This window comes from Watersipora subatra, chromosome 10, assembly GCF_963576615.1.
Source record: "Watersipora subatra chromosome 10, tzWatSuba1.1, whole genome shotgun sequence".
NCBI classification, from domain to species: domain Eukaryota; kingdom Metazoa; phylum Bryozoa; class Gymnolaemata; order Cheilostomatida; family Watersiporidae; genus Watersipora; species Watersipora subatra.
Genome location: NC_088717.1, coordinates 2,819,433 through 2,833,485, shown reverse-complemented (window position 1 = coordinate 2,833,485; position 14,053 = coordinate 2,819,433). Strand labels below are relative to the sequence as shown.

At 37.5% G+C, this 14,053-nt stretch overlaps 1 protein-coding gene across 1 annotated transcript; it reads right to left on the bottom strand.

The window, feature by feature from the left end:
- Window positions 1-4,935: 4,935 nt before the first annotated feature.
- On the bottom strand, window positions 4,936-12,971 carry LOC137406221 (torsin-1A-like). The gene is made up of 5 exons (XM_068092756.1): window positions 12,803-12,971; window positions 10,523-10,785; window positions 10,145-10,320; window positions 9,875-9,999; window positions 4,936-5,192 (listed from the first exon to the last, which is right to left on the bottom strand). The coding sequence occupies exons 1-5, from the start codon at window positions 12,969-12,971 to the stop codon at window positions 4,936-4,938; spliced, it is 990 nt and encodes a 329-aa protein (XP_067948857.1).
- Window positions 12,972-14,053: the final 1,082 nt, after the last annotated feature.

Here is a 14,053-nt window from a genome sequence, read left to right as displayed (position 1 = left end):
CCACAGAGATTAATGTGTTGGCAAGCCGATATATGTTGCTATATGGAAGAAAATACTCAATGACTTTGCATTATACGCAGGGTCTTTGCGTGATTGCATAACATCATGGAGACGAATAGCGCTCAATAGTAAGCTCACTCAAACTTTTGATCGGCACTGTGCCAGTCTATTAGCAAGTGGCAGGCGACTCTCATCACTTCTCACTGTTTATAAGCTGATTTTTAATACCCGGGCAATGCCGGGAAGCGCAACTAGTTTTTTAATAATCAAGAGTTTTACGCAGTTGATGTATTTTAACCAATTCCTATTCACTGGATACACACTGCAAAAATACATACACTGCATTATATATAATGTTGCAGAGCTATATATATATAAATTGAAAAAAAATTGTTTCCTCACCTCGGATACTCCGTATGGGTGGTAAATTCTGCTCTAACTCGGGTCTCCTACCACAGACCTGGGAGTTTGAGCACTCGTCTCAAGATCTTAGCAGTTCCCAATAGCGCACTTTTCTGCAACTCACCTGAGTTGATTGTTGTTGGTATTTGGGCAAGCCACATTTTATGCGCCGGTGTTATTGCGCCCAGTGCCCCAATGACTACCGGGATTACAGTTGTTCTTACATTCCAGCATTTTTCGATCTCTTCTCCAAGAGGGAGATAATTCTTTACCTTTTCTTTTTCTTTGCTGGCTATATTGTAGTCATTGGGTACTGCTATATCTATTATAGTAGCTCTCTTGTTCTCCCTGTCTACCACAACTATATCTGGTTGGTTTGCTAGGACATGCTTGTCAGTTCGGATGGAGAAGTCCCAGAGGATCTTAGCGCGGTCATTTTCATTGACCTTACCAGGAGCTTCCCACCAGTGTTGTGGTTTATTACGGCCATACTCGTCACATAGACTTTTATACACAACACCTGCGACATGATTATGCCGCTCAGTGTATGCGTTTCCTGCTAGCTGCTTGCATCCACTGATGATGTGTTGGATGGTCTCAGGTGCATCTTTGCTCAGTCTGCATCTAGGATCGTCTCTAGTGTGATAGATTTTGGTTTGGAGTTGCCTTGTTGGGAGCACTTGCTCCGGGGCTGCCATGATTAGCGACTATGTATTGGCCGTTAGGTTTCCTTTGTTCAGCCACATATATGTCTGGTGAAGATCGCCAACCTTAGATATTTGTTGGTGGTAAGCACCATGAAGAGGTTTCGTGTGCCAGTCAATTTTCTCATCATCAGGGCGTAGGTCCGTTGTAAGAGCAGCCGATTGAAATTCAGCTAGCAACTTATCTGAAATGGCCATGGAGGCTGCATATTCTTTGATGTTTTGCTCCTCCTCTTTCACTGTCTGCTGTACACTTTTGAACCCCCTACCACCATCTTTCCTATCAAGATACAATCTAGTAGTATCAGATTTTGGGTGAAGTGCTCCATGCAAGGTCAGCAATTTACGAGTTGCTATATCTGTTTCTTTGATGGCTTCCTCAGTCCACTTTATTATGCCTGCTGGATATCTTATTACTGGCAGTGCGTAGGTATTTATTGCCATGACTTGGTTCTTGGCATTGAGCTGGCTCTGTAAGACCTGCCGAAGGCGTTTCTTGTATTCGGTAATGGCTTTGTGACGTACCTCGGCTTCGTGGTTGTTGTTGCTTTGCATAATCCCCAAATACTTGTACCCTTCTTCTATATCTTTGATGGTACCATTTGGCATTCTTAGGCCATCTGTGAGCATAGAATGGCCTTTCTTGAGAATTAGCCTTCCACATTTCTCAATACCGAAGGTCATTCCAATGTCCTTGCTGTATACCTGAGTGAGGTGTATTAGCAAATCAATCTCCCTTTCTTTGTTAGCATACAGCTTAATGTCATCCATGTAGAAGAGGTGGTTAATCTTGGTGCCACTCTTAAACTGGTACCCATATTGAGTCTCCTCCAAGATATTGCTTAGAGGGTTTAGGCATATGCAGAAGAGCAGCGGTGATAAGGAGTCACCTTGATAGATGCCTTGCTTAATTTTTACACTCGCCAGCTTTTTGCCATTAGCCTCCAGCTCCGTCTTCCATTTGGTCATTGACATCTTGATGAACGCCACAAGAGCAGGCTGAACATTGTACATACTGAGGCACTCAAGTATCCAACTATGGAGAATTGAGTCATAGGCCTTTTTGTAGTCAATCCAAGCCATGGCAAGTTTGGTTTGCCTTTTCCTGCTGTCTTGACAGACCATCCGATCCACCAGTAACTGATGTTTGGCTCCTCGGGTGTTGCGCCCAATTCCTTTCTGAGCACTGGTCATATAGTGACTCATGTGCTCTTCCAGTTTGTCTGCAACTATTCCTGAGAGCAGTTTCCAAGTGGTGGGCAAGCACGTTATTGGTCGATAGTTTTTGGGAATCGGCCCCTGCTTTAGACCTTTTATCAGAAGTACAGTTTGTCCTATGGACAGCCATTCTGGATGGTCACCTTGTTCTATTAGGCATTCCATCTGCTTAGCCATTCTAGTTTGAAGTGATGTCAATTTCTTTAACCACAAGGCTTGAATCATGTCATGTCCAGCTGTTGCCCAGTTCTTCATACGCTGCACTCTGCACTTGATGTTCTCTTTGCTGATGGTGAGTCCTTGCTGAGCCACAGTGTGTTGATGGCTCTTTTTAAGCCTCTTCAGCCAATTTGCAGTAGTGTTATGAGCAGTCTCTTTCTCCCAGATGTCCTTCCAGAACTTTGAAGTGCTAGATCGGGGAGGCTCAGACATTGGCCTCTGCAGTTCACCTTTGAACTGGGAATACACTCTAGATGGATTATTGATGAACAGTTTGTTCATTCTCTTGTTATCCCGCTTTTTGGTGTCCCGCTTCAGTCGTGCCGACAGTGCTACTAGCTGCTGTTTGGCAGATTCTAGAGCTTCTATTGTGGCTTCCCTTTTTGGATGCTCCTAACTGTGATTAGATCTTTCACTGAGTCTACTAACTTCCTTGCGCAAGTCCTTGATCTTATTTTGTAGCCTCAGCTGCCAGGATGGAATGGCTTGAAGCCTTGTTGGCAGTGGCTTAATATCCATCTCCTCCAAGATGACGGTTGCTGTACTGTAGATTAAGGCATTAGTCTCACTGATTGATCCATATATATATATATATATATATATATATATATATATATATATATATATATATATATATATATATATATATATATATATATATATATATATATATATATATATATATATATATATATATAGGGGCCACTGCCATAAACGCATTTTGCGGACTTTCTCAGCAATTGTCTGGTAACCTGATTTTATTATTTGTTGACCACATAACCCACGGTCTTTAAGTGTTTTATGAAATTGACTGTGTTGTCCGAAGATTTCTCTATAAAATCAGCCTAAAACAACGAAGCAATTTTAAACTTTTGTTTGAGAATTGCTAATCTAAAAACGAACATTTTTCTGTGAGTTCATTAACTACCCCGCGCGAGTCATAAAACAGGTAATTAGTTGTTGATGACATAATAGCCAATTTAGATTTTCGTGATTATACAGATAATTAAAGTAGAACTTGAAAAAATACTGTATACATATCATGAAGCAATATCGGCAATTTCGGTAAAATGGCTGGCACTAGGCCGGTAGCTAATTTGTACATGGTTGGCAGTGGAAGAGATAATGTGGTTAGACCTGATGAGGGTTGATATTGTTTTTGGTTGGTAATAAAATTCATCACTACAATAATTATTCTGCAATTTTATGACTTCACCTACCAGACTTTCATCCTCATCAGTTACAAATTCGGTGACTAAACTGATATAATCTTAATTTGCTTTGCCATGCTGCTCAGTCAGTGTATTAGCTATAATGAGTGTACCAGAAATTTCCCATTGATCCCAACCACAGACGAAAATTGCCTGCATTTCTAATATGACGATTTTATTGTGAATATCAATGAACAAAGCTATTTACCTTCGCATTTTCGCTCGTTCGTTATGATAGTTTAGTTTCGCTCATTAAATTTTCGCGAGAGGATAACACCGCGAAAACGCGAAAGTTAGATGCCGCGAATACATAAGTGTCCTAGGGTAGCTATAGCTGGAGGGCCACACATATCCACAAATTTTGAGAATTATATATAGGTGACAAACTTCATGTATGATGAAGTAGAACAATAAACTTTAGTGAAGGCGATCGCTGTTAAGAACAGAGCAACAAACATTCAACTAATTTATTATGTTTGCACTGCACTATAATACACAGTTTATAAATGCAAGAGACACGAACAAAAGCTTAGGTAACTTTCCCCATACACACCGCAAGCTATTGACTGATATTCATAGAGTTACCAGCATTGTCGACGCTTATGTTGTTTTGAATCTAGATATACATTTTTGGACTGCCACATGCAAGAGTTGGAAAATGTTTTTTTATCACAAACGTATGACATCAACATTATGATATGATAGATATGCACTGCACTATAATACACAGTTTATAAAACAAACACTCTATTATATATATATTTAGGCTGTCTTAAGTTGCTCAACTTTATTGGGTAAAGAAACTCAGCGAATGGTAACTACATCAGCTACCAAAGTGTATAGGCTGTTTTCAGTCTTGAGCTAATACCTAGCATAAGAAGTAAGAAATGTTTTTCAACAACCTGTTTTAGCTATGCCTCAACTTTCTAAATATTTGAATTAAGCATTGGCCAGACATGCACAGAAGTAAACAAACACAATCATTTAAAAGTTAGAGTGGTAAATGTTCTATATGTTGAATGAAAATAATATTTTTGTGCAAAAACCTTTTTATTACCCGTCGAACGCGAGCATTCAGCTTGTGTGTTTGTATATTAGCTTGCAGACTAGAGGTTCAAAGTCTCAGATGTCGACTATAACTTGCCTTGGTCTTCAGCTCTTTCCTCTCCGGTTTGATGAAACTATTCCTCCATAATCCAATCAATCTCCGCGCTTACACGCTTACATCCTGAGGTAGAGTAGAGTTCCACATCTTCTGGTGTGAAGGTTAACAAACGTATTACTTCATCTATCAGCTCCTTCCTCTTCTTAAAATCAACATCTCTTTTCATAAGTTCATCATTGGCACATTGTCGAACATGTCTCTTCTCAAGTGGGAGGAATGGTATGTAGTGGCTGATTAGGTTGGATTTTATTAAACGTGAATCCTTGAGACCACCTGTGAACAGATGTAGATCACTTGGAAATCTGCTGCTATTAGTTTGTTGTATCTGGTGAATAAACATGGTACTACAAACTGGAATGTTTAAACTACATGTAGATACTCGGGCTGGTCAAAAGAAGCCCATGCTCAAATCTGTCAAAGCTTAATTTATATATAAAACTTAGACAACAACAGCGCCATTTCTCATATAATAATGATGCTAAGAACAGATAATTTCATAAGTTACACATATTATTAGTATCAACTCAAGAGGCCTATGTTATAGCGGATGACCTATATAATTGTAGCTGACCTAAACTATCGCACATTATTTATGTCATAATCCTTTGCCTTAAATGAAAATATACAGTTTGCATTTTAAGGTATTTAGTATTGCGAAGCTCTAGTTTTGCCTGCCGACTTTTTCCGGTGTGTTATGAAAATTGACTTTATATTTCAAAACTACTGCATGTCTCTCTATATAAGCCTATACAGTACTATTGTGTAAGTTTATAATTATCAGTTATTCCTCACTCTCTTATATTTGTTAAATAGTTATTATATTTATAAAGTTTATGAATTTGTTACAATTATATCAGTACTAGGGTTTCACAAACATAATTTAAAAATAGCGTTTTTTAAAAACAATTTTAATATACAATTTTTGTAAGCATAATTTGAATCTAGCTTAAGTTATTAAAATTTACTGAGGAAAAAAACTTAACAAATTGAAAAATTAATAAATTTTTTATGCACAAACCTTTTTTGTTACTCGAAAACACCAGATGTTCATCTAGTTTGTTAATAAAGTTGTGTTAATACAGGTTCAAGTTATAGTTGTTGAAATTAAGTTAACATAATGTCATTTCATTTGCTTTTAATCAGAGTTACGCAGGTATAAGCCGGGCAAGTTTGCATCGCCTAAATCCTTCAATCTGTAGACAGCTCTCAAACTCCTTGGATTTATGCTTGCCACTATTGTCAGAGCACAGTCTTTTCACTTAGAATCCTGAAAACTTTTCAACCAAAGCTTTTTATTCTACAAACTTACTGAAGACAGCACTCTTGCTCTTGATAAGGTATGTCTACATGAATTGAGTTTTGTCATCAATGAGGCTTTCGAAGAAGTCATTTCCACTTAGCGGATGTCTATCCAACTTCCTGCATACGTCGTCGCTCCCCATCTTTAGTGGTTCTGTGGATACACTTCAGATGTTTTTAAAAGGTCAAAGGTGTCACTTTCCCATTACGCATATCTCGCAAAAGCTTAGTTTCTTCTTACAATCGAAGTCAAATTGGTAATCAATGTATCTTTAATGAATTTCTGTTGCCATTCAATCTACAGATGACTCTAACATCTATGCCATAAATCCTTTTGTCAACCCTGTTTACTTTCAACAACATTTACAGCCTCATGCATTAAGCGCTGTTGTTAAAACAAACTACCAATTCTTCTAGCTGCAGCAATTTGGTGATTACGTTTGTTGACAATCTCACAGCCATGGCCTATAACTTTGTGATTAGTCCAACTTTAGATGCTTTCATTACACTCATGAGGTGATATGACAGCTGAGGAACATGCAGTATATTGGGTGTGTCAACCGTTTTAACACCTCCAGTAGATAGTTGCATAGTCAAAATAACAACGTTTCTACCCTTAGCATCAAGAGCTCGACCATCTCCAAGTTTGATAATTGCAGGTGTTTCCAGGTTGTCAGTTCTGAAAATGCTGCTTGCTAGTGGAACATATGACATGTTGCCCCTGAATCAACTATCCACTTACTTTTTCTCTCACCTCTGCTGATCAATGCATGTTCAACAAAAAACACTGCACTTTCATAAGTGGCATCTGAGCTGTCATTCCTGTCTGCTGTAGTTTGATTAGCTCTATGTAAGAAGGGTTTCAGCTTGGTTAACTCTCTGTATGTAGGGTTTCAGTTTGGTTAGCTCTATGTATGAAGGGTTTCAGCTTGGTTAGCAGTATGTATGAAAGGTCTCAGGTTGGTTAGCTCTATGTGTGAAGGGTTTCAGCTTGGTTAACTTTATGTATAAAAGGTTTCAGCTTGGTTAGCTCGATGTATGAAAGGTTTCAGCTTGGTTAGCTCTATGTATGAAAGGTTTCAGCTTGGTAGCTCTATGTATGAAAAGTTTCTTCTTACATGGCTCAATATATTTTTTGTTTTGAGGACTAAAGCGATGAATGTGCCTATAACTAGAACACTCATAACATTGTAAATTTTTGCTACTTTTAGCCTCGCGAGCAAGCATCATTTGCTCCACATAATTGCTCACCTCACCTTCAACTTATTTTAGCTTAAATTCCTCATGAAGCAACTACTCAATCACAGCTTCCATCTTTGGAACTTCGGCATTTGCTTTTAATACCGTGACAAAAATATTGTATCACTCCGATAAGCTAGTCAGTAAATTCACTACCTTGTCCTCCTTTTCCATTACTGCATTAATTACAGCTCGTGGAATATTTCTGTCATAGATTTAATGGGTTTGGACATTTTAACTTCAATTTCCTTCAAGCGCATAGCATTCAGGCGTTTTTGTGGAGCAAGTTTGTTAGCCTTGTCATTCATTGGAGCTGTTTTTGCAACTTTTTACAACCTACATTAGGCCTTGAATAAAACTGGAATAGGGTCGGTTGGATCACTATGCAGATATACATATAGGAGAGAAAGGTTGATAGAAAGTGCGATGGTTGTCAATGCCTTTTTCTGTCTGACTACAAACTACGAGTACTTTCTTGCATCAGAGAATTTATTAGGAGCTTTCTCCTTGCCATCGACTATGCCCATGTCTTTTTTTAATATTCTGCACTGTATCTTTCATGTTGCACAATTCACTGCATTGAGTAGCACAATAAAACTCTTGGAGCTCATGGTGTAGCGAATCCCCTGGTTCGTAGTTATATTGTCACATACCGGTGATGAGGTATAGTGTATATTCTATTAAAAGTTTATTATGTATGCTTGTCAACACCGTGAAACTACAATAAAACAATAACTTGATTGTTGATAAAGGTTATCGGAAGTATGCTAATTATACAGGTAGTCATCTGCAAAGCCATTTGGTAACATAAAATAAAACACATAAAATGAAAGATATAATATTTACCTTAATAACACATCCAGGAGATTGCTAAATAGTATGTGATTCTCCTTGAGTTTAATTCTTGATTATATATGTATGCGATAGATATTGGCATAATGAAGAAACGTAATACCGATAAAAGAAAGTATCAGCATCAAAAACTAAAGCTGAAACTACATCTTGTTGACTCAAAGGCTGACAAAACAATGACTCTAAGCACACCTAATCAAACGTATAGCACTATGGCAAGTCAGACAGACCACACAAGACCATTAGACCACCCAAGATCAACAGATCAACTGGCAATCATTCTAGGCAGGAGCAGTGAATCATACAGGGTGACTAGATATTGCAGTGCGCTATCAAATTAGGAAATTTAACAGAGACAGCAAAACTTTACACATGGTGTTTGGGCCAAGAATCTGTTAAACTTTAGTATTGTGGAGGACGGGACTATACTAAACCATATGTTTGTGCTTGAGACCACATTATGCCTAGTCACTTATGTATATTTCTTAACCTGTTAACTGTTAACCGTAACCTGTTGTATATTTCTTAACCTATTTCTTAACGGGGTATGATAGTACCCTGGTAAAACTGTTATATAATACTACATTTTTGGGCCTGCTTCACAGGCCTGCTAGCACCCCATTATGCCTATTGTCTGGGCCTGCCTCACAGGCCTGATGTGAAACAATGAATGTTATATAATTGTGGGCGGAGCAAATAGTATAAAAGGAGAAGGCATAAGCCAACTCTTTGGGATTCTGCTAACAGATTTTATACTGTCAAGACGAAGTTATACATGTATTGATATACGCTAAATACACTATACCTATTCTTATAAACTGCCTACGTTTGATGCCTGCCTGGTTGGCATAAGGAGGATCCTTCTGCCAGAACTGCTCTGGCTTCGAAACACGAACTGCTTGGGGGAGACACCTAAGGAAGGCTAGGGGTGGGCTACGTTACGATCGGACCGGATCAGAAATGGGATAGCATTGGGGATCAGGCCCTCCAGTAAGTAGTCGGGACCTAAACTAGCCAAGATAGGGTCTCAGAGAGCAGGCCGTGCTAGCCTTCCAAGTGAGCCTGAACTGCGGATGCCCAGCCGCGGCCTGACCCGACCACTAGGTGTGTCAGGCAGGCCGACGAGGGGAAGGCCCAGTGTTCAGACTGCACTGCCTTGCTAGGAAAAGTAAAGCTGGCTCAGCTACCGGGGCCAGACCTTTACAGTATTTACATGTAATTGTTATAAAGGTCTTGAGCATTTCAGAAAGTCTAGCGGCTTATTCAGGTGTATTTGAAAATACGTTACATGGAATTTGTTACGTTGTAAGAAGCAAAAACTTCACATGAATGTTCTATGTTATCTGAAATTTTTGTTTTAAGAGGTATACGTTATACAGTAGGAGCACCTACTGTTTACTTCAACAGATATCAATGCCAGTTTATCATTCTGTATCATTTAATATAAGTTGTTATCCTCTCTTGCTCATTTACAGGTAACAAAGATGAAACTTTAGAATAAGCTATCCAGAGTTGAACAATTCTCACTTGTGTAAAACACTCCTTAAACTTCTCTGCAAACTTACCCTTGTTGTTATAAGCTTTTGTCCGTAACATTTTTTCCATATCATTCACTTCTAAGTTATTTCGTTTTCTCCCAGATTGATGGTGAATATATGTCGCATCATACAGCACCTCTCCTCCAAGATTCCTAATAAGAATCACAGCTATTTGGAAAACAGGCTAAATGACATCACAAGAAGTGTTTGACAACCAGTAAACAAAAAGGTTTAAGAAAGTATAATAAGGTATGTCACCCAACCACTGTAACACAGAAAAAAGATAAAGAGGCGTACCCAAGGAACAAAAATATTGATGATCTGTAATCAGTGCTTTGAACAGACTCATAGTGATTAAGGAAGGGTTTTAGTGAATCCATCACTCCATCTGGAATTGTGTCCACTTCATCAAAGATAAAGAGCTGATGAGGGCAGGAAGAGACATTTCCTTCCACCCATTGTTGAATCTGATCCTGTTAAAGCAATTTCAGACTGATAGGAATTGAAACAGTGTCAAGCCTAGAGTGACCGGTACCCACTATTATCTATACTCATTATGGAACTTAGGCTTGTTTACAATGGGAAAGATGTATGTTGAATGAACAATGCATTCATTTAAAATATGTTTTTCACAAAAGCATCCTCACCCTCAAACTCACTGCCACAAAATCTTACCTTGTAATTGTCAGCTCTTTCTTTTCGAGTAAAATGTTTTGCAGCAGTGAGCACATAAACATATTTACTTTTCATTCCTCTGTCATATAAGTTCTGGGCGATTATGGACGACACCAAGTTTTTTCCTGTGCCTGTCCTACCTTGAAAAGACAGTACTAGCGCCTTCCGAGGCGGATGACGTAGGTGAGCTCGTATTGTCTTCACAACTGAGTCTATTGCTAAATGTTGTCCATAAACTTTAGCTTCCAAGTCTTCTCTCAGATCTTAGGAATGTAAAGCAATGGCAAATAGGTCAGCCCTATTGGCAAGTACGTCAACTCTACTGGCAAGTAGGTCAGTTTTATTGGCAAGTAGGTCAGCTTTATTGGCAAATAGGTCACATCTATTAGCAAGTAGGTCAGCTTTATTAGAAAGTAGGTAAGCTGTATTGGCAAGTAGGTCAGCTTTATTGGAAAGTAGGTCACATCTATTAGCAAGAAGGTCAGCTCTATTGGCAAGTAGGTCAGTGTTATTGGCAACGAGGTCAGCGTTCTTGGCAAGTAGGTCAGCTCTATTGGCAAGTAGGTCTTTTATATTTCATAGCTTTGCAAGCAAGCAATGAGAGCACTTCATATATATAAAATATATATACATGTATATATACCGTCAACTTCTACTTGAACGCCAAGGCTTTATTTTTGACCCTTTTCTTATAGTGGTGTTTTATTAGAGTTGGAATTCAAATAAAAGGTGCCGATGTATTTTTCGACTAGCTCGTGAGGATTTTGAGAAGAAAATTTTGACTGTTTTATTGACGAAGTGATGCCAATGTCGCCTATATGTTACACTCTCTTTCCGGCAAATCGACATTGATGTCGTCGGCCTCAGCATTTCTGTAAAACCGTTTTCATATATGTCGAAGTACCAAACCAGACTAAACAAGGAACTACTTTGATTATAAAATGTTAGCGTGATCCTTAATGGTGTTGCATTCAAAGTTTAAAAAAAAGCCAGAAAGCTTTGGTGTTACATAACGTACATTAATTTTTTAATTTTTAAAGACAATTTTAATGTTTTAAAGTTGGAATACGCTATAAAAATGGCTGTTATTACATCGTACGGTGTTCATGAGGAATATTTTCATTGTTCATCAAAATGCTTTAAAGTTTTCAAGTAAGATTGTAAACTACAAATGGGTAAATCTAAAAACAATGGATGTGATTTAGATCTTAGTTGCTTCTAATCAGAGTGCAGTTCTGATGATTGTGAAGATGGATATTCTCAGGTATACTGTCACTAAAATCATGGCAACCATTACAGCAGCAACGAAAGAATTAGTTGTTATTGGTTAACCGAGTTATTATTAGTACGATTTTTGGTAGCATCTACTGATCACTTTCTATTTGGGGTTTGTTAAAATCAAAGCATGTCAAAATGGTGGAAAAATGGAGGTGCTGTTAATTTAAAGGGTTACTCTGTATTTTTCAACCCTTTTTCTATAGTGACATTTGTTGGAGGTGGCGTTCAAATAAAGGTGGTGTTCCAATATATGTAGAAGTTTTACAATTTGTAAAATAACTGAAAGCTGACTTGATCCGATTTGATTTAATTTGTTTAGCATTGAAATCGAGACTAAACATCAAAATAAAATTGATCTCGTAGAACACTTGTTAAAGATTTAACCCAATCAATATAAAATCATCTGTGGATTTAAAAAAAAAAATTTGTCATATTAAAATTTTATTACTAAGTCATCATTTTACATAATAATGTTATCATTTTGACAGATACTTCACAAATTGGTTGTCTATAAAACAAATAAAGCAAAAGAATATAAGAGCTATTAATTTAATTCCAAACTTCAGATGAAATGTATATGTGTTCAATCATTGAAATTTAGCACACTATTTTATTTTACTAAGCGAGGTTATTGAAAACAAGAATTCAACAGTGTTACAATATTCAAGATTCTATTTATTATGTTGCTGTTTTTAACAAATGTTTCTTCTGTTGGATTTTCCCGTCAGATGCCACTACCACACAGTATCCTTTCTGGTGTATGATTTATTGCGACCAATTGCTCATTGGACACTAGAGTAATTGTCGTTGTATGCCCTACCTAGAACCACCAATGGTCCTTTTCTGACTCGAACCACCATTCTAGTGATAATATGCCAGGGCCCATACACCATACACCTCTGAACTACGGCTGCCCTTATCCATTCCTACCTAAAGTTCTTCTGAGCAGCATTGAGATATAAATATTACTCAGCAAACCAAACTGAAATTTTGAACACTTACTTGGGAGCTCTGTTCTTATCCATGGTTCTCGACATGGCTCTACAGGTGTTGCTGCTCTGCCGAAGAAATCCTTGAGAGTGTCAAATGCTGCTGTGAACAGACAAGCGTTTGCAGATCTAAGGGTTGAACTGAAGAAAGCCACCCAGAGCAGCGCAGTCTGGAGTCTCATGCTCTCTTGTTTCTGTCAAGTCATAAAGTTTAAATCATGTTATATATTCCATTTTTATCAATAGGAATACAATAAAAATTAAGACATGCTGTCATGACTTGTTAGTAAAAACAACAAAACTAACCTAAAAAACGACCAAAACTGGTAGGTCGTTGGTAAACACTGTTATTGCTACCAACTGTACAGAATATAATAAGAAGTACCGTAATACAACCAGCAATAATATGCTTTATGTAAGTCTCCTTGTCAACAACTACACCGTTCCATACTGTTCGTATTGTTCAAAATCCTAAAGATGGAGTAGAATGTGTGTATGACAATAGAGTTATATGTACGGAACAAATAGAGTTATAAATGGAGTATAATAGAGTTATATATGAAATACAATAGAGTTATAAATGGAGTACAATAGAGTTGTTAGTTTAGTCACCATAAGTTTCTACTTTTATTGTAGTGGTATATGTACTAGTAATAAGTTGATGAATGATTCTTTACTTGCATTCTCTAGATGGATGCGTCATAAAACATACCAAATTATTAACATGCACAAAATATTTCAAACTCTAATTTTACCACCTACCTACTTGTCATTACATCGCAAAAACAAAAGTTTGAATAGATATATTTGAATTAAAATATATCTATTCAAAAAATCAACATAATTGAAAAGAATGATCCAGATAGCTGATTTCGCCTTGCACAAATTATGAATCCGTTTTTACTAAAAACCTTTTCTATAGGAGAATGTGTTGCATGGAAAAACATGAATAGCAAGCATTTCTCCTAATTTATCAGCCTAAAGAATTATCAACTACACTAGTATTCTTATGCTTTTAAAAAGTAATAGTAAGTAAAGGTGTCAAACACGGTGGTTTAATCACATCTTACGAAGGTGAAGGTCTTGTGCCTACGTTTCACCGACGAACCAACAAAAATAACTTATTTCTTTTTGCTAGTTCCCCACAAATCTACATAAAATAACCCGTTTATTAAAGTCCGCCAAATATCTGTATTCAGAGAAACCTTTTGCTTTGATAATTAACCTGTACTATTGATTTTCAATAATCAGGGCACATATTGTT

Coding starts and splice junctions, on each gene's coding strand:
- LOC137406221 (XM_068092756.1), bottom strand. CDS start 12,971: ATGAGACTCCAGACTGCGCTGCTCTGGGTGGCTTTCTTCAGTTCAACC. Junction 10,321..10,522: donor AAAGAGCTGACAATTACAAG/GTAAGATTTTGT, acceptor TTGCTTTAACAG/GATCAGATTCAACAATGGGT. Junction 10,000..10,144: donor TCAATATTTTTGTTCCTTGG/GTACGCCTCTTT, acceptor GATTCTTATTAG/GAATCTTGGAGGAGAGGTGC.